The sequence below is a fragment of the Anas acuta genome, chromosome 7 (assembly GCF_963932015.1).
Source record: "Anas acuta chromosome 7, bAnaAcu1.1, whole genome shotgun sequence".
In the NCBI taxonomy this organism is placed as follows: domain Eukaryota; kingdom Metazoa; phylum Chordata; class Aves; order Anseriformes; family Anatidae; genus Anas; species Anas acuta.
Genome location: NC_088985.1, coordinates 21569219 through 21595719, shown reverse-complemented (window position 1 = coordinate 21595719; position 26501 = coordinate 21569219). Strand labels below are relative to the sequence as shown.

General features: G+C 42.7%; 1 protein-coding gene across 4 annotated transcripts in view; it reads right to left on the bottom strand.

The window, feature by feature from the left end:
- The window catches only part of TBC1D12 (TBC1 domain family member 12), a 43559-nt gene extending 21115 nt beyond the window's left edge, over nucleotides 1–22444 (bottom strand). The window contains exons 1-2 of one of the 4 annotated variants that reach the window (XM_068688031.1): nucleotides 22318–22444; nucleotides 7133–7256 (exon numbers count right to left, since the gene is read on the bottom strand). In XM_068688031.1, the coding sequence (XP_068544132.1) occupies nucleotides 7133–7256; nucleotides 22318–22376 (183 nt within the window). In that variant the 5' untranslated portion in view covers nucleotides 22377–22444. Of the gene's footprint in view, nucleotides 1–7132; nucleotides 7257–21138; nucleotides 21917–22317 lie in introns of those variants that run through there. The other 3 variants (XM_068688032.1, XM_068688028.1, XM_068688029.1) reach the window with 3 other exon arrangements.
- Between the last annotated feature and the right edge of the window lie 4057 nt (nucleotides 22445–26501).

The window sequence follows — 26501 nt, the reverse complement described above, 5'->3', positions numbered from 1 at the left end:
CATCTATATGTGAAGAATCAGATGCAGCTGTTCCTCCTCTTTCCACAGGGCTCAAAGTACACAAAAAATGCATACAAAGACTTTACACTTGACCAAGACGTGTATAGACTCCCACTGGAGTATTTTTTTTTTTTAAGTGAAGTTCTCTAATTTCTACAATCAGTACCCTTTCCCAAGGGGAAATCTTTTTCCATAGTACTTTTCTCAAGTGAATGACAAAACACATTGTTTGATGTACTGTTCCTCCCTAGACCTCACCACCCATAAACATTACAGTTGTTTAAATGCTACCCTTGGCAAGGGCATTGTGAGAAAGAAAAGCACAAAACAACATCTAGGCTGACACTCCAAAAAATGAATCATGAAGACTTTGCTTTCCTTTAACTTCTTAGATTGCATTTCATGCCCAAATGGATCCTCAACTATAAACTCATTAGCTTTATAGGATTTCTACATCAATCATTTGGGTTTTTCTGTTTAGCATGAGAGAGCAGATTTCACTAAACTGCACCATGGTGTACATTGGGCCTTTACACCCCCACCTTCCCCCTGCCATATCGTGGCTAGTATTTCTAAACTGAAAGCTCAGAAGTGAGCTACAGCCTCACAGATGAGCTGATGAGAACCAGAATACAGGGGCAAGGCTCTAAAACAGTCACCTGGATTACACAGGGCAGATATAAGACTCTAAACGACAATTTTGAAACCATAGGATATTTGATTCAGGTGATCTGGCAAAAGCATGCCCAGCTACAGGTATTCATTCTAGGCTAAACTCAATTTTCTAATAGAAAAATCAAAGCTTAAAAAGAGTGCCTAAAAAAAAGAGACAGCTGTTCCTTGTAAGCATTATATTACAGTACCAGAAAGAAATAAGTTCTTTACTACGATTTCAGTGTTATTTCTGAACATCTGTCCTGTTCTTATACCCTACATACCCCAGACAAAAAGAAAACACACAAAACCCCCACAAATTTCAAATGATTTCCTCTCCCTTGCCACATTGTCTCCTTTTCAGTACTGAAAAGCCATACCAGCTTCACAAGAATAAAGCTTGTATAAAAGAAACAAACAAAAGTGTACATGAAAGACAACACCTTCACCACTTGAAAGGATCTTTTTGTTAATTTCTATTCTTTTGGAATATGGTATAGCCTGACTGAATGATGACTTTACTATCAGTGCACCTGCAGCTCACCAGCATGTCTGCTTACCTTGCAAAATCTCAATTCTTAGAATTTTGTTTTTCCCCTCAAATCTGTGTCACCCTTTGCTAAAGAAATTGGAGGGCCCAATAGAGGGTGAGACATCCTGTCAAAAAGCAGAACTAAAAGTTCTCCCTGACAAGCTTTTCTTATCTAAAAAGCTGGGTAAGTCTTTTAGCAGGAACTGGATGTCCTTTATGCAAAAAAAAAAAAAAAAAAGAAAAAAAAAGAAAGGCACTTGTCTCACTGAGGTCCCACCAGCTTCCTTACCATTTTATTCACAAGATAATCATTGCCCAAGCCTAAAATACTAGGGAAGGTCTTTGAAACTTTTAAACACAAGTGTTTTACCTGTGGCACAGCATTTCACTGACTACACATACGACTCTGGAAAGATGATAGATGTTTCTTGAGAAGCTGACCACTCCTGTGCCTACAGAGGACATCACAGCCTCCTCACTACTACTAGCAGACAAATTGTTATTCAAGTGTTACATGTTTCTAGCAAGACTTACACAACTTTTATTGTCTGTCCTGTTTTTGAGGCACTTTGTTGCTAATGTATTTCTACGGGTACCTGCTAAGCAGGGAGAGTTCTTCCCTCTTTATTTCCAGCAGTATGTGCAAAATGAGCCAGCAAGACCTCTATCTAGATAAGAATCTGCTTAGAAACTCTCATGGAAAGACTTCTAGCACTGTATTTACCTACTTCTTTCAGATACTCACTCCTTAGATTTGTTGACAAACATACAGTCACATACACTTTTTAAGCATTAAGAGCTTAATGCAGTTTAAATTGAAACCACAAAGGCTGGCGTGATGAGTTGCAGTACTGCAAGTCAGAAAGCCTGGGCTGGATGAAGACTGCTTCAAAATGCCTGTGCTCCTCCGAAGGGAACCTCAGACAGTTCTTGACCCTGGGAGACCAAGGGAGTTCTGCTGGTTGAGGGAGTGCAATTTCACCATTAGATTTCAGACAGGAGATAACGACATTGGAAAAATATGCAAGTGAAGACAGTTTATTAGCTCTCAAGTACTTTTTTTTTTTTTAAAGATATCTGAGCAACCCCAAAGTAGTATTTTCAAACATTAAGTTATGAGTGACCCAGTCATCTAAATCAGAGTTATTATTTAACTGTCTAAAATTAATACCTTCCATCTTGTATACAGGTAGAAAAGCTTTTGGAAAAGATGATTTTACTTCACTTCTGAAAAAGCAAGTAGTTCCAAGTCACTGCACGCTTCTCTGTTGTGCCAGATTTGAATAAAACATCCTCCTCTCTCCCCCCCCCCCCCATTCATTCAAGGCTGGGCTGTCACTGGCAGTACTTTGTTAAAACTGTTGATAAAGTGACTTATTTCACCTCTGTTCGTCTTGAAAGACAAACATTAACATGTTTTGACTTTAATTTGGACATATCAGAAACAAAATCACACAAGTTTATGTGAATTAATCAAAATATCTGAGAGTGCTTTAATAAAAACAGGAACTTAACTACATGACTTTATATTCGGAATCATTTTGACCATGAATACAAACATATTTTCTTTAACCATAAGGACAGAAAATTAAGTTTGCTTTTTAAGCAGAACTTGCAATTCAGTCAGTACTCATCACCCCACAAATCTTTCTCTGCTTTAAACGCTGCTGTATTAAAGTACTTCAGCAGTCTAATTTAAAGCAGATTTCTGTACAGACTGAAAAGAATTTACCCAGCTGATCATTAATGACCACATACTTCTCATAATGGCCAGTTTTATTAGCTGCAGTTCATGAAAAAAGGCACACTTCCTAAAAGCATCACATGCATTTGACATTTGCAATCCTAAGGAGCTGCTATTTTCCCTTTTCAAAAAACAGTGAAGGAAGGAAGCCCAGAGGAGGGAGATGTCCAGCAAAAAAAAAAAAAAGTTGGCCTCAATCACATCCTGCCTGGGCAGCTCTAAATCCAAGGAGAGCCGGGCGTGCCAGCAGCTGCAAGCTGGGAGACGCAGCTGCCAAGAACTTTCAACCTCTGACCCAGTTTGAGCTAGAGCATCTCGCCCAAAGCATGCTGATGGCAGCACAGCTGCGGGGGACTCTGCCATCTCCCGAAACAGGCAAGCCCTGCAGCTTGCTGCAGGCAGGGTATTTATCATCTTCTACATATGCTATGAAACTTGCAGAGAAATTTACAGTCATATTCATTAGGCAGTCTCCGAAGGCAGAACTGGCTAGCATCATTGTCTGAGAAATGCCTGAAATGGTATCCCAAATTAAGTTTCCAGATTTTCTGGGAAGTTATTCAAGATACTGGAATCACTACCCAAATTCTTTGCAGAGGCAGGCATAGCAATATCTAGTTGATAGACAGTGACCATGAGCCATAAATACTCATTTAAATGTTACTATCAATTACCTTTATCATCCTCACCAAAACAGATAACAAAGGAGGCTCCTACCAGCCAGCATGGAAAGATGGAAATTTATGACTAACATTAAAAAGGCTCATCACTTATCAAGCAGCATCATTGAGCAAAATATTCAAACTTAAATATTTTAAGTTTAACATTTTCAAAGGCTGGAAGAATTCTGATGCATTAAACTTTATTTACATAAACACAATATCAAGTTTTTTTTTTTTTTTTTTTAAATCAGAAATGTAGTCTTAATCGGTTTCTTATTGAAATTTTCAACTTTCCTGTATGCAAAACAATTACTATCACATAGCATTTTTGCAGTACCACAGGCTATAGCTCAAGGGGCTCATAGTAGATTCCCAGAGCAGACCACTTCCCTGTGACAAAGCACTGTCACACCACTCACTGAAGTGATGCTAGATGAGCTGGAGGAAGTAGACCAAAGACCTTAACCCATAAAGAAGAATAACGGAAACAAATGCTGAGTTTATTCAAAAGAGATTTCAAGTAGGGTGAGCCAAACTAAAATATTCAGATCAAACTGACCCAAAACAAAGTGTTTATTTTACCTGTCTTCTCTATCTCTTCACTCAGAGAGGCATGGATGGGCATCTGGGACATGGAAGACTACTTCTCCCCTTCCCAGGTGTTTACAAGCCTAAGCAGCATGCATGTAAAAGCACTGACAGCACACACATTCTTAAAAAAACAAAGAAACACACACACAGAACAACAAACAATGCACACAAAATACAAGAATTTTAGGTTAACTTTGACTTAGAATAGCATGTGGGCTCTACCACCTTTTGGACCATAGACAAGGATGCATTTTTGTTTCTTGTTTTATGAATAGGAAGATCCTTTGAACTACAATATTACCAGAAAGCTGTGATATAAGCATTGCCCTTAAGCAGAAGGCTCTCCTTTTACAAATTAAGATTTTCCTGTCATGATTTAATTTTCCTGCAAAAGGGCTTCTTAGGACCTCACTTTGTATCTGAGGGATACTGACTCATTACTCATTCTCCTCAACCAAAGGTTTAGTCACACCCCCCTCAAAGCTGGCCACTAGCATCAGTAAAGTCAATAAGCTTTGTGTTCAACCACAGAGAATGCCATAGCTGTGCAGGAACTGCAAGAGTTTTTGCCATAAATAAGCAATCATAAAATCCCTCTCAGGCAGCTTACCTACAGCTTAAACCCATTCTACTTGAATGGCCTTACATTACAAATGTATTTTACACAGGCTGGTAAACAGTCTGCAACCATTGTTCTGACTACAGATGGCTAAAAAGAACTTGAAAACTAAATGTGTTATTTTAGTTCAGCTCGCACTCAAACCGCTGATTTCAATTTAGGAAGTTAACATAGAAGCCTGCAGAGGCACTGAAGGGGGGGGGAGCTCACCTGTGTTCCTTTCAGTCACATCTCCTTAATAGTGAGGAATTTAACCTAGGGACCTCAGTCAGCCATTCAAAAGTGCAGATTCTATTTTCCACTGATCTTCAATAATGAAACATGCTTATATTCATTCTAGCCCACTGCCAGATCAGCAAATCTGAATGGTTTTGAGAAAAAAATGCTTTTTCTTCAGATGCATGCATAAGAAGCTATATCGTTGATTTTAAACACACATGTAAGACATTTGATACAAGTGAAATATGAAGACATCGAAACACTTCTCAATTTAAGAACCAAGTTCTCAGGTATTGTAGACTTAACTCTGTGCAGAATATACACCAATTTGCACCCCCCTTTCATAAGGGGGAATTTTAGACCTTGATGCTTTATGTAAAGACCATGCATGGTTTGTTGAAATTAGAAGCTAAAAATATTAGACATTACTGACACACCACTCAAGATTATACAAATCCAACACTGATCCTAATCTGGCAACCATAACTCAAACCACATGACTAATCTCTAGGACCAACTCAATCATGTTTAAAGACAATACACTGTTTTAAGATTTTCTGCCACTTCAGAGAAGTTAAAAAAATGGAAATACTAAGTTTAAAAGGAAACCAGTAACTAAGAAATAAAAGGATAAGAAAATAAATATTTCTGCTGATTATGACTTGTCTGTCGAACAAACATCTTCATTACTAGAAAATGGGAAGCAGATGACTGGTAAGCATTGTGCATATTCTCCATTAGGACAGATGAGACATCTGGATTTTTTGCACAGTATTTTCATAGCACAAAACCAACAGCATTCATCTGCAAGTGAACTATGAGCACCTGCCCTCTGTTTCCCACCCAAAATAGAAAAACACCTCAATAAGTAGCATTTGAAAGTGTTGAAAAAGCATCCAGTTTAATTCAGAGTAAACAGCACTTGCTGCAATCTCATCATTTCCTTATTTTCCTACATTTCATTGTGTGACAACTCCCATTACATTTATATCCTTCAAAAAGAACCTCTCATTTTTCACTTTAGTCGCTCCCAAAAGGCCTTCTTCACCATGAAACTCTTTCTAGAAGATGACTGAACACTGCTTCATTCACAGCCACTTGCACCTGCCAAACACATCAGCTCACATGGAATTTAAGAGAAGAGATAAGCAAAAGCAGCTCAAGAAATCCAAGTTGCTGTTTTCACCAGCACAAGGGACACTCATATTTCTTAGGCCAACAAATCTTTCAACTTTAGTATTGTATGTTAATATTAGAAATATTACCAATTACTCATCTTTAAAGACTGTTGAAGATTGAGATCTTATATATATATATAATAATTATTTCAGCAAATCAAAGACATAGTCCACAGGAATGAAAATTTAGAAGTGATGCAGTGGTACAGCTTGGTATTAGGGGGGCAGAAAATTGAATCACTTTTCTGTAGCACCTGAGTAAATCCCAAGTAAGTTCAAGTAACACTGCTACAGCTATTCTTAAACAAAAATACCCAAGTAAGCTTAAAAACTTGAGCAAAAGGTTACATGTTTCAGAGTTTCATGTAATTTGTCACCAGTTACCAATGTAGCAAGTCTTACAGGCCAGCAACAAGGAATACAGCAAGGTGAATTAGATAAAAAAATCAATTTTGTAACACTGCAACAGTCAAGAATGCTTTAAGAATATACATTTTACTAAATTAATACCTAGCCTGAAGAAAAAAAATGAATTTACAAGCATACCTATGGTTTTAGTGCACCAACCAGGCACAAGCAACTCAGAACTAAACCCCAAAGGAAGACTAGAATATTTCACAATCACTCTACCATAGAAAATATTTAACATGTTAAATGAGGCAATATTTCACAGAAAATTAATAGAAGTGCTACTGTTTTGATCCAAACAGCTTGAACAGTTTTTGAACACATATCAACATTTTATTAGTACTGAGATGTATGGAGGAACATAATACACAGTCATAAAATTGAAACTCTTTTCTCAGTAGCTCAATCCTTTAGAGACTGCCTTGTAAGAGTCTTATTGCCAGAGAGTAGTGATGTGGAGATAACTGCAGTACTTGTGTTAATTCCTATAAGTTTTATGTCTAGACTTATGTGATGTTTACTCACCTGCTGAATTATTTTGGAATCTTTCGGAAGGTTTTCTCTGGGAGGGACTTTTCCAAACAACTTCCAGCCAGGAGCACTTTGGACAGCAGGTTTGAGTTCCTTTGTCCTTTTAGTGAAAAAGTTTCTGAAAAAGAGGAGGGTTTTTTTGTTTATTGTAAGTACATCATAAGTTAAATTTGTACCCACTTACAGCTTAAACTGATTTCACCATTGCAGAGATTTGCTGCTCAGCAAACACAACATGCTACCTTAATTCTCTCTTTAAAGTGATTAATTTGAAGTGAAGCAGCTTTCATTACAGGTGCTTTGATGCTAATATATTTGTACTTAACATTGTTTTACCTTGGAATTCCAAGGTACTCTGGGCAACAGTAATACTGGACACTTTCTCAAGTGTAAGTTAGGAGCATTCAGCAGCTCTGACTTTTGTTTGGAGTTTACTAAACTATTTGGAGGTTGAACAGAAAACAGCTGGAAGTCTCTGTGCAACATACAGATTTTAAAAAAGAAATGGGGAACTACTATTTCTACTAACATTTTCCGCAAACTTTGTTAAACATTTTCAAAAGTTGAAGATCTAGAAAAACGCGGAACGAGCACAAAGCTTCAGTTTCACAGATATCCTTTGCCAGTCCCTAAAGCAATTACGCTCAGGTAGATTGCTGCATTGCTTCACAGAAAGCCATCAGTCAGAAGTTCATGAGCAACCTTAATTTTTCCCTCCTCTGTTTGAGGTCCTACTTCAAGATTCTTCCTGATATGCTTTATCTAACTTACACTGCATGTCTCTTCCTCTTTTGTTTTCTTCTACCCACTGCTTTCTAAAATACTTGCCTGCTGTTTCAGGCCTCTAACAGTGGTTTTAACTCAGTTTGCTAAGCACTCAATATTTCATTCATTTGTTCAGAAGCATATAAAGTTAACTTATTATTAAAAAAAACTCAGCAAAGAGGCTCTTAAATACGCTCAAGTTAACTTCAACTTCATTTAAGTAGTTAACCCACAGCAGGACAAGAGTTGACTTCTGACTAAACAATAAACAGGATCAGTCTGAACACAAACACACGCCCCGTGTTATCACTGCAAAGCACTACAGAAGCTCTAGAGGACATCCTGCTCCACAGGGCTACTAAAAAGCTGGTCGAGTGCTCAAAGGATCACCAGGAAAACAAGCCAGACGTAGTATTCTGTAGGCCAACAAGACACTAAATAGCATGCTACAGCCTGATCCTGAAATTCATATTACTACAGGGGCGGAATTTGGACTTAACAGGAGAAGATTCTTGTCCAAAATGCAAGAGCAAGAAGACACAGCCTGGAGTACTATTTCTGAAACACAAAATAGCTCACACATCCCAGCTTCTGCAACAACAATACCGCTCAGTCCCTGCACAGAGTATGGGGTACTGCCAGGATTACCCAACAGCTCAGCCCCACTGCTCCTAGCACTTGTAGAAGCTGGAAGATGGAAGCCTTAACACTGATGGCAGTTTGTCACCATATCAAAGCTGTTTTATGATTAGCCAGGAAGCTGGTAGATTTAAAATGAAAAAAAAATGTGGAAACATACATAAGGTTGTCACTAATATTTCTGTACAAAAGGTTAAGGCATGCTTGTGGCTCTTGAGACTTATTTTAAGAAAAGACAACCATAACATTAAGAGGAGCCTTACAGAATAGTCTGCACCACAATAAATCTTGGGCTTTTTTTTTTTTTTAATACACACATTCATTGGTGTACTGAATTAAGCAAAGGCTTGTTTAGCTTCTTATGAATGCACAAGTGAAAAGACAATTGTATTTAGAGACAGACTTCCATTAAAGTCTGCTTCTTCTGAAGGCAAAAAAGCTGATCAAGCTTTGTATCATTTGTATCATAAGCCTCCCGTAGGAATTCTAATCCTAGAGTAATTAATGAGAGGTTTACAAATAAGCTTTGCTTAACTTAGGATGGAAGGACACTTTTAATACATTGTTTTGGCAGCTAACAGTATCACATCTGATGTGCTGTTGACAACAGTAAAGCCTTACAAAAGCCCTGTTTAATGAACAGCATCTGTGAACGCTTACAAATTGCATTCACTGAATTGCAGGAAGTGTACTAGATTTGATATATTTGTTGCTGCTTAGAATATTCATGAGCTTCACTGATCCTACAGAAAAAGTCAACCAGAAATTAGCAATTCGTAATGAATCTCAAAATCCATTTGAAAACTTCAAAACTCCTTTGAAAATAAATCTACACTTTAGAATTGAGCGATGCTTTGCTGGAAAGGGACAGAGGCATTAGATTAGCTCACTAAATTATGCTCTAGTTTACAAAAACCCAGTGAAAGTCACAAGCTTTTCTCCCTTCTAGTTTTATGTAACCACAGTGTAGTGCACAGAAACACTCTCAAGCAGTCCTCTGAAAGACATTGCAGTAGGTGTACTGAAGAGCATGGAAAGTAACAGAAACATGAAAAGCCACAGAATAAAACATCATTACTATCACCTATCAAGAAATCTAAGCTTAGCATTGTTTGGGTTACACTAAACAAAACCCACGGGCTCTCACAATTACACAGCTAAAACACCCAAAGTGACAGCAGCAAGTGGCAGTTCTTCCTTCCTGAAGAACGCTGCTGGAAGTGCTCCTGCCTGCACCCACCACACTTTGTGCCAGAGCTCCCATACCAACAGGATGCTAATACAGAGATGCTCCCACAGGTGGCATTCACATTGTGTTCTAGTAATGTAATTGCTTGCTTCCACACTGCTTTTCTCTTTCAAGTCATTTTTCTTGCTAAGATAAGTTGGTGAAGTCTAAACACAGACTGAACATCATTTTGCTACAGTTCTTTCAAAATCACACATGCTTATCTTTCCTCTCTACAACTCTGTGTGCCAGTAATAACAGGCTATGAGTATTTCACAGTTTTGTGCATCCCATCAAAGCCTGAACTTGCTTTCCTGCCCACTCCGAACACACATCCTGGTGTTTCCAATTTTAAACTTGGAGTCTGAAAGAAGCCTGTCAGAAGCACCATCACAGATAACAGCTCTGGTGTTGATGAGCAATAGTACTATACTATTGGAAGCAATTAACTTCACTTTTTCAACTCCCATTTGAGTCCACCATTCCTAACAGTAACCCTAAGAAAGCATTCACAAGCCTTTAATTCTCTAGCTTGCACCTAACAAGATGCAGGTTCCAACTCCCCCCTTCACTCCCACCACAAAACCGCAACCCACAGCCTTTACGCCCACACACTTAGCGGCATTGAAAAGTGCCGACCACATCAGGGTTAGTCCTCGAATGCCACAGAAGCAAGGAAGCTGCTCTGCAGCTCAGGTATTCTGACCAGTTAGACAAGCAGGAGGTGGTAACTGTGTTCAAACCACAAAGAAAACAGTGAAATGCAGGGTAGGAAATGGAAACGCAGCCCTGGTCTGCATTGTTCAAGTACTTTAGCATAATTGCACAGAATAACACCCAAACTGTTAAGTCAGGCAGTTTAGTGATACAATTTCAACCACATTAAGAATGCAGAGGAGCCAAAGTACACAGGTACCCCCCAACAGGGCTTCACCTCCTCCCCACTGAAGGAAAGGTTGCAGCATCGTTCGTCTACTTATAACATATTAGGGAATGAAATCACCAGTACTCCGACTAGGGAAACACTGAGAAAACAAGATCTGAAAGCCACAAGAACCAAAGGAAGTGAGGGCTGATCATATTTTCCTTTTTACTGAGTGCCCTAATACCTAATGGTGAACACTGAATACAAAAGCTGTGTCATATTAAATCCAAAGACAGACACCAACAGGAAAGAATCAGCATCACATCAAGTCATCAAGAGCTTCCCCACTCCTGCCAATGAAACTTTTCCTCTCAGAATCATAAAGGCTTAATAGAGGAAAACCAGCATGAAATTAATGCTGCAAACGAGCAGCACCCTGTTTGACTACAAACAGTTCAGGGTTTTGCTTTGTTGTTTTGCTTTTAGTTTGCCTTTAAAAAAAATATAATTAAAAAAACACAGTTAAAAACCCTGGAAAGCTGCTTTACTCTGCAATACATTAACAAATCCAGCAACTCCAATAAAACCCCCCAGATGAGTAAAAGAAATATGAAGTAACAAGTCAAACTCAAAAAAAACCTGCTTATGTAGTATAAAACTGATTATGCATCTCCACAAAGAACAGTTCTGCTTGTGTACACTGTCTAGTTTTGCTCCATTCCTATGGAAAATTTTAAATAAGCTTTGTAGATATACAAAATAGGTTTGAAATCTGAATTAGCTGAAATAAACTGACTAGGAAACCACTTATGTACACAGTAATGCTTATCCAGATAGCTGCATCAGTGAGGAGTTAGAAGAGAGATTCCAGGAATTGTTACAGACTCATTTTTACCCATACAGCATTAAAGTTTTGACTTAGAACTGTACTTTCAGAATGGTCTGCACGAGTTCTGAAGACCCCTGCAAGCCTACTACTCCCTGTTCTTTCACAGCTGTAATTGAGAACAACATGAACTCCTACATTCACATTGGCATATTTTTTTATCATGCGTAAAACACAAGAGCTGGTTAAGAACAAAACAGGTTTGTCTTCATACTCAACCTCATCCAGTCTATTAAGGTTTTATTTGCAAAAATTTGGACATAGCAGCATAAAAACATTACCTGGCTATAAACTACTAGCTCTTCTATGCTAGAAACAAGACTTTTCAATAATTCACATACAGAAACAAATACAACTCAACTAAGCATAAATCATTAAAATGAAATAAAACCTTCTTGGTTAGCTACTTGTTGGTCTGCAGGCTTTGTAAAAGTAGGATTCTATTTCTACATTTTACACTGTTTATATACAGTACACAATTTGTAGGAATTGATAAGTGCCTCCAAAAGGTCCCCAATACATGTCCTAGCCCACCCAGCAGGCTGTCATTGCTTTCCCACTATGATAGATTTAAATTATACAACGCTATCCAGCTGCTACCTGCTCACTTTCATGTGCTCTGAAGTGTTTTCTCACATTATTGTCTGGGAAAGTACCACAGGCATAAAAAAAAAATCAGAGCAAACACCACCTACCTTACAAATACACTTTTCAATTAATCCTTTACTCTCCCATCTCAACTGTACTCCGTTAGATCCAGCGATCGGCTAACATGCAAGTGTTTTAAGACTTAGAATTCCTAATGTGGAGATTTAGAACAAAACAACTCTCCAATAAACGTAGTACTTACTGAAACTAAAAGTATGGAACATATAACTTAAAACAGCATGAGCCTATTCCAGTCCAGTGTATGTAGACAATTGTTCCAAGCACAAGTTGGTCATCTCTGCCTATACTGGAGGAGAGGGGACCCAACCAATTTTACGGTTCACATCCTCTACCACTTTGCTACAAGGAGAAGCAAGAAACCAGCTTCTCTTCACATTCTGTTATCTCCAAATAGATTCATTTCAGGATGTTGCTAGTTTCAGCAACTTTCAGCAGCATAACTCTCTCCTCTTTTCACACCAAGACAACAAAAAAAAAAATTCCCCGAACTACCGAAAGAACTTCAGTGTTTGCATCTGTAATACTCAAACAACAGTCTTCAGTACTATACCAACGAGTTCTTGGTTCCCCTCTTCTTCACTCAAAAAATTAAAATAAACCAGAAATGCTGAACAGGAAAATATGCATCTCCCAACAAGACCAAGCCTGTAGTTTGTTTGTGTGTGGTGTTTTTGTTTGGTTGGATTTTGTTGTTGTTTTAAACATAGTGATAACATTCCTATTGATATTACTGGTAAACTAAAGCCTCAGCTAAGATTAGGTAAACCTGAAACCCAATGAATGGCCACAGAGTAGCTGCAAAGGGCTGAGGGATAGAGAAGGAGATTCCTGACCTCTTGGAGAGAACACAAAGATTGAGGGAATTGTTGTGGGACTGAACTGAAGGGACTAAACCACATCAGCCGTACTGCTCAAGCTCCTCCTAAATAGCACCAGTCCCAAAGTGGCTTCACAAATACTGGTGGCAGAATAGTTTTACTACAGGTACACAAACACTTAAAGGTGTTTTACTATAGGTACACAGAAGTTTTAAGAGCTGGGAGTGTTTAGCAGCATTACAGAACACTCTGTCCAGCACACTCACTGGCAAACAGCACTTTAACAGCCCAAATGGTGCCCCTACCAAAGAGCTGTTGCACAGGCCTGCTGTGGGACAGCAGGCTCACGTACTGAGAAACGTACGTACACAAGCAGGCACGTGCAAGGTAACTGATTAAATTTCAGGATGCTCAAGTACAAACACAGTAAAGGAAGACAATCAACACAGTCTCACATTTACTTTTCCAAGTGAAACAGCAAAACAGAGCTCCGCGCCAAGGCACTGTATCATCTTCCCATTTAACCAAGCACTTCAGCAGCTCTTTTGACACTACACCAGACTCCACAATCAATTTTTTACATCAAATATCACTTGCTCATGGAGCCTAACCCCAAATCCTGGATCACTAGGCTGCAATAAGTGGGGAAGTGACCACCCGACTGCTTACAGCCTGCTGCTTCCTGCATGGCCCAGAACTCCTGACAAGCCACAGGCAGGCAACCAGCAACACGAACAACAGAGTGAGGGGAACCACTGCACTTTCCCCACCCACAGGACAGCAGAGCTGTTTCAGCTCCACCGAGAGGAAGCCCACCTCTCCTCCTTGCACCAGTGATGTCCTACACTCTCTCTCCTGTCTTCATCCCCAGACCCTCCATACTTTACAAGTCAGTCCAACTCATCCCACAGAAAGCCACCCAAGCTTTTCACTCCCTAGCTCCGTGAGCTACAACAGCTCACAGGATCAAGTAAGTACCAGAGGCAGGGAAGAGGCATTCCCTTTGTTTCCTGACAACAAGTTCTGAAATCAGTTCACCAAGATGTCTCACACAAGTACAACCTAATGAGGCAAACTACTCAAAACTGATCTTGTTGCAACTCATTTTTAGTTAGGGCACAAGTCAACAGCTTTAGTGTGGTTACTGTGTTGATGATAAAGTCTCAATGCTCCATACAACATACATCTTCAAGATAAAGGTGAGAAACATTTCCAGCCTTTGAAGAGCCCCCAGATCAGTGAACTAAGTTTAAACAGGACAGAGTTATTTGAAGGCTGTCCCATGAGCTCACAGTGCCTACTGCTGCAACCGGCCAGGTTAAGCCTCAGTCCTGAGTCTTCCCCTTCAGGTCCTAGAGACAGTGCCCATTGATTACCAGATCATGCAGTGCTGCAACACACTACTGTTACTTGTAGCCAATAAATATACCAAGTATCTAACATGGTTAGCAATTTCATGATATATTCAATGTCACAGCTTTTGTGATAAATCACAAGTATTACAAAACACAAGAATACATTTTTAATCTATTATACTTCTGATATTAACACATAGGAGACTTTCGGTTTTGCCTGATGCCTGTTTTACAACGATACTCCCCAATCTACCACTCAGCTGCCTACAGAACATGAGGAACAGGAGCAAGCAACCTGTAAAACTGCTAAAGGCCGTAACAAGCTAGAGATACTTTGGGCTCTGCAGTCTGCACTGCTTCTCATTTCACAGCTACAAAATCACCCAGATACCTTTAGTAGCTGATGGCCTGTTTACTTTTTAAAGGGTTCTGGCATCCAGCATATAAAAAGCCTCATTAACACACAGCAGCAGGTCAGGCAAGATCCTACATAAAAAGTTGCATTGGGCAACTGCAGCAGCACAGAGAGGACTGAGCTTTGCTGGGGCTGAGACCTGGTCCTGCTGCAGAAAGGAGCAGAGCTGGCATCAGTAGCTTGGTGTGCTGTTCCTGCAGCACCAGCTGGATGTGACAAGTACCCTCACCCCTCTCCTGAAGCACCCTTCCTCAGTGCATCAAACCAGACCTCGGTGACTGAGGTAGCAGTAAGCCTGGTTTTCTGCTGCTCCAGCAGATCCAGAAGGGCTATACAGAGGTTTTGTTACTCGCTGCATCTCTGGCCTCTTTACTCCTTTAATTCTGCTCCAGACAGTCACTTAGTTTTGTCTATTCCTACCACTGGCCTTCAGGACTCTTTAGATCAACATAACTCCCCCAGGGAAGGAGAGCTAACAACACACTTGATTACACGACCTGATCAGGAAAGACTTTCACCTACCTGAGAGCACATTAAATAACAGTTTCTAATACAACAACAATGGAAGTTGAACATGACTTCTTAATAAAGGAGTACCTTGGTGGAGAGCGAAATAAATGGTCAGGAGCTCCCTCCCAGAGGCTACAGGTGTTATTTTCAGTCTTGAGTTAAGAAAGGAGGACAGGAAATTGAGAACACTTGCCTGAGTGCTTGGCCCTCAGAAGTTCTAGAGAAGTCAACTCAGCCATGACTAAAACCTAGCTTTCTACTAACTGTAGTCAGAAACTCATGCATACACTACACATCCACCTCCCACACTGCTGTCCCAGTGTGGGGCCAAGAGCCACATGCGCTGCAGTCACTCGTTCTGCCCAGCATGCACTCAAACCTGTAGGACCTTTATATTCAAGTCCTCTCAGCCTCAGAGAAGCTTGACAAACACAGGCAGCAGGCTAGAGTATTGCAGATCAGGCAGTATCTGCCTAAGCATCTCTTCCTTAGGAAGCGATACCAGAACACCTGAGAAGCAGAGCAGCATCACGGCCCTAAAGAAACTTAAGGCAATACCTACCACCCAACCCAACAACAGACCTGTCTCTTCCCAGCTGAAGGACAAACACCACCATCAGGGGATAAAAAAGGGCTGTGTTTACATGATAAACATTCCAGCAGTTCCCAGAAACTGAAGACAGAGATAACCATTTCTTCATCGATGTGAATGAAATGTGACCAAAAACCTTAAATTCCTCTTGCAGTCTTAAACAATCAAGATAAAATACCCTAATAACTGAACAGTCTTAAGAGTAAAAGCATAGAAGTGACTTCAGGAAAAATCCTATTAGGATTATATGACTCCCAGTGCAAATACCTGTACCCACACAGAATACTACACTGTCTACCAAAGGCAGCAGAGAAATTGTTAATAATATTCAGGGTAGTTTAAACTGCTGAAGATTATACCTACAGCGTCAGAGTCTTCGAGGTACAATCTGTTTAATCAGCTTTTCAGGAAAAAATAGCAGGCTGCAGACAGAAGTTGTAGCCATACAGCAATCTGATCCATACCCAGAGTTAAATCAATGCATGTTCTTCCGCCTGTGCACAAGAACATGAACTTTGGCTCGCTACTCAACAACCATCGTTTTGGCTAGGATAACAGCTACACAACATCTTAAATAATCATGGTGAAACACACATTGCTCGTGTTTTTCAGGAACAAAGAGCTCTAAAAGCTATATAACAGGAGGCCTAGGAGTGAAACTTTCTCCAAAAGCCATTTTCAACTCATAGACCTTGAAGATTTGCTCATTTCCTTGAGATGCTTGGAACTCGTTCACAAACAAAAACAAGGCTGCTGTTCGTACAGCCTTGATTTGCTACGGCAAGACCTGCATTTGTGAGACAACCTTTAAATATGTAGAGATACAATAAAATCACACACCTCTGGTAAAGTTATGCATGTGAACAGTTATTAAAAAAGTTTGGGAGCTGATATGTTTATTACATTTTGTCTCTCTCAGGAGACCAGATTTACTTAAGTTGCCAATATATTTTGTCACTCATATGACTGAAAGCCAGAAACCAGTCACAGTGTCAACACAGCTTCATAATGCAAATTGTTCTTATTGAATGTGACCCACGCAAACCCATGCAAAAGTTTCTGATTTTGATAATATGATTTTTTTTTTCTTATTTATATTGAGTTAGTCATGCCTGTAACTCAGGGTAAGAGAATGCTGGTTGAAGTTAGCCACAGCAATTCTTCCAAGACTTGGGTCCAGGTGCTCTTTCCTACTTTCACCCAGCAGCTGTCATTCTAATCAGTTACAAGTATCTGCTTTTTCACTTAAGTTGCAAGACTGCTTGCAGAAAACAAGAAGCTAAGTTTCAGAGACAGAAGGGTGAAGAGTGCCCTTGCAGTTTCTGGGGCAAACTTTGTTTTAGTCCCTTAACCCTCCTCTCTCTTTCCCTTTCTTAAACTGTGCCAGTGTATTTCCCTGTTAGAAGCTCTGTTCTCTTCCACAACCCTCACTTTTTTTTAAATTTGGACAGAAAAAGGAAAAAAAAACACAAGTCTTTCAGGATGCCAGCAAGAACTGCCTAGGATAAAGGCACAGACAATACAGGAATATAAATTAATCACTGTGAAACCCCATCAATCAGTTCCTTGATCTTTACACAAACAGAAGGTTTAGAAGATCTGTGGCAACTAGGACAGCTCACTCCCTGCTTGACTCCTTTTTGACAAAAACCCCACAAAACAGATGTGCAGTCCTTCCCCTGAAGTCCACAATGATTTATGAAACTGAAAAGCTTTGTATACAAATAGAAATACCAATTCTAGCATTAACCATTCAGGAGATGCAGGCATAGCCCAGGTGTGCCTATACAGTTAAATGAGCTGCAGGTGCTGCTTAGTAATAAATTGAAATGCAAGCTACAGATCTCCGGTACACAAGTAGCAGTGCTCAGTGTGAGCCTTTCCACAGCCCTCTGTCAAGGACATATTTCAGAGCAAGGAGAGCAGCAGCTTTTGAAGACCTACCTACTTAGCAAACCACAGAGCCGTGCTTACAAAGAGGGAGAAAGATATGGGCTCAAGTGATTTCTCAGTTCTCTGCTCCTGCACATACCAGCTCCATCCAGCTTCCCACCATCCCCAGGGGTGAAGATTTGTCAAGACTTCCTGGCAGCAAGGGCAACCACTCCCCTTAAGGAAGGAAGGATGAGACTAATGACAGTTTTTTGTTTTTTTAAATAAGTGCACGCACGCCAACTACCACACACTTGCAACCCTTACCACTATTGCTCACAGCACGTTCTAAAGACCTGTGAACAGCAGCAATTGTGATTTCAAGTCTTTGTGATTTTACCAGGAAAAGAAAACTTGTTAGATGAATTCTGGAAAACAAGGATTTGGGAAAATGGGGCTTTACGATCACAAACTATCACTGCTATTGTTAATATTAGGCTTTGACTCCAGGAACCACAAAGCAATCAGGAACTCTGTCAGCTCCCAGATACCTAAATTTATCTAGGTAAACATGCAATTCAGAAAGGAACAATAGCTACACAAGCTGAGAAGGTGCCTGGTACATGCTTGCAAAAATAGGAAGTCCAAGTCACCTTCAAAAGAGGCACAGGGTCGCTGGGACTTCATCTCTCCCCCTGGAGATTTACTGCTGCTTGCCCTGTTCTGTTGTAGAGGTGCTGCTTTGGGGGCCAAGTCAACCCTCACTGCCCTAATTGCAGTGTTCACACAACACTGCTCACTAAACCATCCTGAACCCAACATCAACCCCTGGGACTACCCAAAAGTGATCAAATAACCTAAGAAGAGAACGCCACACTTGTACGCTGCTAGGCAAGACCTCAGACCGTAAGAACAGTGGCTATACAGGACTGCATTATGAATCACACACAGAAGCACAAAGCAGTGGCAGGTGACTTTTCAGGTGCCACTTAATACTCTGACCATAGCAGCAGCAGAGTGGAGACACACGACCACAGCTGCAGCTCGCCTTGCCACGGCACTTTGCTCCGCACACCTCCAGTTCACTTGAGGCAGCCCACTTCATACATGAAGACACAAAGACATGGAACCAAAAGACAGCAAAGACAATTATTTTTCCAGTAAAAAGCTGTTAGCACTGATATGACAGGCTTCCTAATTTTGCACAAAGACAACTTAAGATCCCAGGACCAACTGTTACACCCCATATCTACAGAAAAATAGCTGCAAGCACTGCCAGGAGCAATTATTCTAAGACCTTGGGCAAATTTCTGTATATCTAGAGGGCTCAGCCACTCCCCCTACAGCAGGGCAGGAAAGAAGCTGCTGTGCACAGCTGCCTGCTTCTCCTCTGGCCTCCCCTGATCAATTTCTCCTCAGTTCATTCACGTGAATGCAGTTATCCCAGGTCATTTCACAGAGCTGCAGAACAGGCCAGTCAGACAGCTAGAGATGGGAACAAGCAACCGGACAGAGCAGCCCCCTAACCCTGACCTGCCACACCAGAGGAGTTTGTCTGACCGGGCAACTAGAGAACAACAGAGCCTTCCCACAGCAGGCAGCGCGGCTTCCCTGTGCCTGCCTTCTGCTCTTAACCAAACAGCAGCAAGAAACATCCACCTTTAAAGGAAAGTGCCATATAATTATGTCTATTGAGAGGAAAAAAATGGAGCTATCAAATTTTAGACAGCTCATGAATTAGGCAAAGAGCATTACAAGTGTGAAACATCCCATACAAAATGCACCAGACCACTAAACCACCTGTATTTAGCACAGCCACCACTTTTGATAGAGCACCAACACCCAGTACAGCTTAACACTTTGGGGAACAACATCATTTATGGCCCTGTGCTCATTTAAAAAGTCACACAATCACCTGGTGAGGAACTTCACAAGAGGTGTAGTTACTACGAGCATTCAGTCACAGGATTATTTTCAACTATTTCTATCCTTATTACTGAGAGCTGGGGTGTTTCTTTTTGAGGAACTTGAGAACAACCAACTCACAACAGATTAATACAAAACCAATAATTGCTAAGACTTTAAAAAAAAAAAAGATGTTACAAGGCTAAGCCTTTAAAGTATCAGAAAAAGATCAGAAGACATGAATTGATTGCTAAAAAAATCATGAAAAGAACACTGTTATCACTTTTCCAAGCAATGGAGGACACAAACATTAGTGTTACTCTATCTAGAGATGAGTTTATCAAGTAATAGAAACTTGAGTTTTGTTTCAAATAACATTAAAGGGTGCTTCATTAATAGATCTTTGGCTGCCGAAAATGGTATCAGCTGTAATCCTAGTGCTCTCACAACTGTATATGCAGAGCTGAAAGCGGAGCCTCTGAAGCCATCACTGCTGCCCAGGCCAAGCACATGAGAGAAGCAGCCAGCCGGGCCAGTGAGGGGCTGGGAGATCAGCTCCCTAGCAAACCTTTTTTTAAACAGAGGTGCCAGCACTCTAGCTTTTGCCAGCGTAGAAGCAATTAATTTTCCAGGTATTACCCAGATCTTTGCTGAAAGCAGCAAGTGTCACTGTATATTGACAACTTCAACAGCACACCGAGTTCAGCCTTTTCTAGGAGACAAAGTTCTCCAGAATTTCATTAAGGTATTGCTCTGGGGCAAAAAGCAATGAATAATGTAGTTGGTTAAAGTGTTAGAGCACTGAGGCAAAGGGAAGGCAATATACTGCCAGCCACATAACATGGAAAACGGGGAATGGAAGACAGAACGGAGGGAACAGAGGCACAGCTCTCAGCCCATCTGTGACACAAAGCAGTGGCATCAACCTCACCCTGCAAGTGATACTGACCCTAAACTCAGATGGAAACCCATCCGTCCCTTCCCTGGGGGCTGGCAGAAGCAGCCTGTTTCTCAATTTAGGGTCATGCCTCAAGACCAAATCCCTGCTCTTTCACATCAACCCATCAGTCAGTACATTTAATTTCATTGTCTTCTCAAACCACTCAGAGACCTGCTGTGCTATCAGAGCAACCACCACGTAACTGCAACACCAGGGCTTGGGAATTAAGAGCTACTAGAAATTGGGAAATGTAACTCCCATTGTTAAATTCAGAGAAGTAGTACAGAGCGCGCTGTCAACTGTTATAGTCAAGAGGTATCTCCCTAGCGGTGCTCTCATTAAAGAGAGAAACATGCCACAAAACAATGCAGGCGGGTGCCCCGAAGTTCAAGTTTTGTGTCAGAAATTTAGCGGGCACCCCACCGATCTGAGCACAAAGCCCAGCCCTGGTGCCTTCCCGCACCACGCTGCGGAATAAGCCCCCCAACAGCACCCGCACCGCCGAGGGGAAGGTACCAGGCCCCCTCCCCCGGGCCCGTACCTGCTGAAGAACTCGGCCAAGCCGCTGCCGCCCGCTGCCCGCCGGGCCCGCTCGGCCGCTGTGTGCGGCGGTCCCGGCGGCGCCGTCCCTTCGCGGGGCAGGTGCTCCGGGGCGCTGCGGCGGCGGCTCACCTCGTACGTGTTGCGGGAGCCCAGGCTGACGTCCGTGAAGCCCGGCGGCGGCCCCGGGGCTACCGGCGGGGGGCTGCCGCCGCCGCCCGGCCCCGCCTCGCCCCGCAGGCAGCAGCTCCGCAGCGGCTCCTCCAGGGCCGTCCCCGCGGGGTCGCCGCCGGGGCCGTGCGGGCAGAGGAGGAAGCCCCCGTTCTGCACTTTCGCTTCCTCCTCCTCCTCCTCATGGTGGCCCGGCGCGGCCCGTCCCGCCCGGGGGACCGGCGGCGGCTCGGCCCGCAGGAAGCCGACGTCCCCGTTGGTCATCGCCCCCGCGGCGTGCGGGGCGGCGCCGTTGGCCGGCTTCTCCGGGCAGCGCCTCCCGCCCGCCGCCGGGCCGAGCGCCGCCAGGTACCGCTGCAGCAGCCGCCGGCCGGGCCCGCCGCTCCCCGGCCTCAAGCCCCGGCTCCCATCCCGCTCCCCGTCCTCCTCCTCTTCCTCCTCTTCTTCCTCCTCCTCCTCCTCTGCCGCCACCGCCTCCCGCCGGCCCGCGGGGAGCACGCCCGGAGCCCCGCCATCGTCCGGCCCCACCATTTGCCGCCGCCGCCTCCCGCCGGTGCCAGCGGCGCAGCCCCCCCGGCGCGGCGCGGCGGGGCGGGGCGGAGGCCCGGGGGGCGGGGCCACCGGCGGCGCCGCCAGCGCCCGCAGCCGCCGCTCGGCGTGAGGCACGGCGCATGCGCGCGGCGCCGCCCTCCCGCCAGGGAAAGGCACCACAGAGAGGCAGAGCGGGGAGAACGCCCCCGCGCTGCCCGGCGGAGACGGCACCTGGGCGGGGCCGCCCCGTGCTGCAGGAGGGCACCTGCACCCGCACCTCCCTGCGCGTCCCTCACGGGGAGCGAGGCGCTGCCGGGAGAGAGCGAGGCCGGGAGGCGCTGGTTAAAAAGGACACAGGGCGTGAAGGCCCCAGTGCAGCCCTAACAACACAGCCACCGCGACACAGCCACGAGGCTGCCCCCCCCCCGGCCAGCCCCAGCCCCTCACGAGCGCTCCCGTCCCCGCCGCACGCACTCACAGCCGGTGGGGGGGGACTCGCAGCTCCCCGGGGAGCCCCCGGCCCGCGCCGCCCTCCATCCCGCCGCCCTGCCGCCCCTCAGGGCCCGGCTTTTAACCGCTGCCAGGTGCGGCGTGCCCGCGGCCCTGAGGTGCAGTGGGGAGGGGGCCGGGAGCTGCCGGCCGCCTTAAAGGGTTGTGTCCGACCTGAGGGCGTCGTAGGAAGAGGGGTTTTACACAGGAATTCACCAAAATAAGAAGCTGATACGGTTCATTGTTCTATGACATTGTTAGGACTTTGCCGTCTAAAGTCTTCCAGGCCTATCTTTAGTAAAGAAAGAAATAAAAAACGGTCTGTGGTGTGTGTTGTTTTTTCCCCTTGTCACCTTGTCGCTGTACTTGTGAGGTCAGGCACGCAGCACTGGGTGTTTTCTGTGGAACGAGCAACTCCGATCTCAGCCATTTTGACTCAGTAGGTAGCAGGTACTTGGAATCTCAGAAGTTGGAAAAGAAACACTTTGTTTTGTTTTGTTTTGTTTCTGCCTCACCTTCCTTGACAGGAGGTCTGCAGCCTCATCCAGTGACAGCTGGGTGAGAGGAAGGACCTTTGGCCTTCAGCTGCTTGGAAAAATGCCCAGAAGATGTTGCCGGCATTACCTGTCCCGTGGTATGCCAGCTGGGCTGCTTGTGGGAATGCTTTGTAGGCTATTTCAGTCTAACCAAACCATTAGAAAGGATGAACTAATTAAGCTTTTTGGTTAACTTATTATTATTATTATTAAGCTTTTTGCTGTAACTAAGATGGCAGGTTTTCTGTTCTGCACTGTGACACATGAGCTGATCAGCGTGGCTGATGAGTGGACATAGATGATGGGTGCTACAGAGGCGCTCAGTACTCTGTGCAAATGGAACATGCAGCTCATGCAGCACATGCCATGGATCCTCTTTTAACGTAGGGCTCTGGGTGCACATCCATCCACCTTGCATTTCTTCTGGAGTATTTTAAACTGGAGCAGCAAGCAGAATATCCCAAGGAGCACCTGAGTGGTCAACAGCTATGGGCAGCACAGATACAGTGTCTTCAAAAGTAACAAAAAAAGGAGGGGGGGACTGCGCAGTGTTCTATCTGTCTTAAACTGGAGATTTCATACACAGTAACAGGGGATCAACAGTGAATTCACTTAACGTCTATATATTCATAGTTACCCTGGGCAATGTGCTATAAAGTGAGCTGTTGTGGAGGCAGAGCAGCTCTCTTTGCCTTACATGTAACAAAATAGTGGGTGCAGTGTGAATCCATAAAGCATGAATTATCCAGGAGCTCATTCTGTGCCAGAACAAAATGAAAGAGAAAGCTGCCTTGATTAGAGCAGATTTTAGGTTTAAGGAAGCACTCAGAGGTCCATGGAGTGTGTTGTAGTGATTTTCAAGTGTTTAACTGGGATGCTGCAAGATGCAGCGTACAGCACAAGACACTGAGCAAGCTAAGCAAATTGTAGACTGTATAAAACTAAGAAGACTACATAAAACTATATAGACTAAAATGTTACTGTACAGATCCTTAGTATCCTTAGTGTTTTATGTAAGAAATAGCATTTGTTAGTGAAAAGAAAATAGATGCTTAGCTGAATATTGTAAATAACTTACAGGGTGGTAGTTTTATATTGCCTTTGAACTGATTAGGGCAATTTGCATGTAATAAAATCATTTGTGCTCCTGGCTCTCTCAGGTGACTGTTATGAAGGGGGAAACTTTACCAAACAAGTTTGTAAAGAAACAGTCACCTTTTATGCAAGAACAAAGCCTGTAACTCAGTTTATAAAATACCTCAACTGTGGGGATACTCCAGGTGTTTTGGATGACAGAAAGAAAAGAGCATCTTTTCTACCTTAGATGGCTGTCAGCTCTGAGTGCAGTGCCAGTTGTGAGGAGGTAGCAAGAGAATACACATGAAACAGGAGCTAAGCAAGAGAGTCTGGCTAGTTTGTTTTCACTTTTAGCCATTGAAAGAGAAAGAGAGCAATTGTCACTGGTTTCATTATTTTATGTTACAAAGAACATATGCAAGTTCCACGTAAGCAAATGCCCACTGAGACAGTGTACAAATAATTAATGCATGTAGACTTTGCTCCAAAGAGTTTACAATTAAAATACCATATAAGGAACAAGCCAGGCTTTTGCAGTACTCCTTACTCAGGGTTTGCACAAACTGCAATATTTGCAACCCTTGTTCCAAAGATTTATAGCATGCTACAGTGACCCAGTCTTGATGCCTGAGAGGGCTGTTAAATACACAAGCAGCAGAGAACTGGACCTGTCTGCATCCTTGACTGTTTTTGACAGCTGACCTTTCAGTACAGTCCCTCATTAGGAATAGCCCCTATCACTGCACCCTTTCAAAGGTCTGAACGCTTAGGAAATGTCACATATCTCTCATATAATTAACACAATTCTAGGTCACTGCTTTTAATTCTGGTTTCCTTTTTGATTGGTGTTGCTTCTTATGGTTAAGAATTTTAGTGATACAGACCATTTTTTACTCCAAAGTCTAAAAAAATTAGAAATATCCTGCAATAATATAAGGATCCAATGTTGCAAATGACAAGGTATGCTGTGAGCAATGCTGGAAATACAGGGCTATGAACTCTGCATACTTTGGTGAGTGGTCCTTGCAGAACAAGTCTTACACAGTGCTACTGACAGTACTGAGAAAACACAAAGATATTTTTTCAGGAACAAACCATGCAAAACCTAAGCCAATGCCCATCAGCACGTTCTCATTTTCAAAAGAACAATGTAGCTAGGCATCAGATGTTAGTTCACCTCTTATGCCAAACAATGTTGATAACCTAAATACACATTTATTAGTTACACACATAACCAATATGTAGCTGGTGTTTTCCCTGTGCCATTTTGTTACTTATGTAATTAAAAGATGGAATGGCTTCCTCAGATCAATATACAGGAAGTGCTGTACCCTCAGGTTCCCAAATCCTCAGGTGTTCTTGTATGTACAATAGTTGTGCTCTTTGGCAGTTCACTACAGAGGCTCTAGTTTCTTTAGAAATACTACTTTGGCAAGAACCTCTTTACACTCCACTAATAGCAGTTTGCACTTTTAATACAATGCCTTCTGGACTAGATTTCATCACAGACTATAGCTAACAATTAATTAAGACTTCAGAGAAGCACTGTTTGGCAGACTCCCACACACTGCAGGCTTCTCCTTAGAACGTTCCCAGTTGTGCTGCAGTCCCAGAATTAAACTACACTCAAACATGTCATGTACATGTATTAAGATAATTCAGCCCGTGGTGCTGTTGCTCGTGTATGCTCATGCTTTCTGTGATGAAAGCACTGTCAAAACCTCCCTGAGCATTGGAATGGATTAAACTTTATTTTTTTTTCCATTGTTCTAGGGCCTAGAAGGCTTTCCAGTCATTGACAGGCATTGGAAGACTCTCTTTCCATGTAACCTCCATGCTGCCCGCTTCAAGACTATACTATGTAGATGACATCCCTATGAAGAAACTTAATCTGTTTTCCTCTGGATATCACCATCAAGATACTGAAAAGCTAGAGACTACTGACATATCCCAGTATTCCTGTTCTAAATGTAACTAAACCCATAGGGACAGAGAGATGATTACCTAGAAATCACCCTTACCTGAAACCAGGTTAAGATCAAAACAAATAGAAGTATTTATTAACGTATTGTAAATTAATGCAATTACTCCGATTCTTAATTGAACAGAAGAGAAATTGAAAGAAAAAAATCTGCTTCTGCTAGAATCCAAAATGTTTTTATTTTCCACTTTCTATGCAGATAATCAATAAAATGCCTAATCTACAGGCACTGTCCATCTAAGTCACAGAAACCTCAGGCTGTATTCACAGACACTGAGAGCTTTCACTTTCTTTTGTTCACATCCAGCCTTTGGGATCCACCCAAAGGAATAGGGATGAGTTGGGAGAGCACATACAGACAAAGCAGAAGATACAGAAAAGGAGAGGGTAAACAGGCAAAGTATCTCACATTTCTCAGCCTGGGATCCTCACTCACTCAGGCAATAACCCTGTAGAAGTATACTTTTGGGAAGCTGCTGCAACAAAGCAGAGGTCTGAGCTTTTTTCTCCCTTCCCCACTAGTATTTTGGCCAGTTATTCTCCATCTAAGTTGTTTTGGGGGTATTTTAGGACCAACAA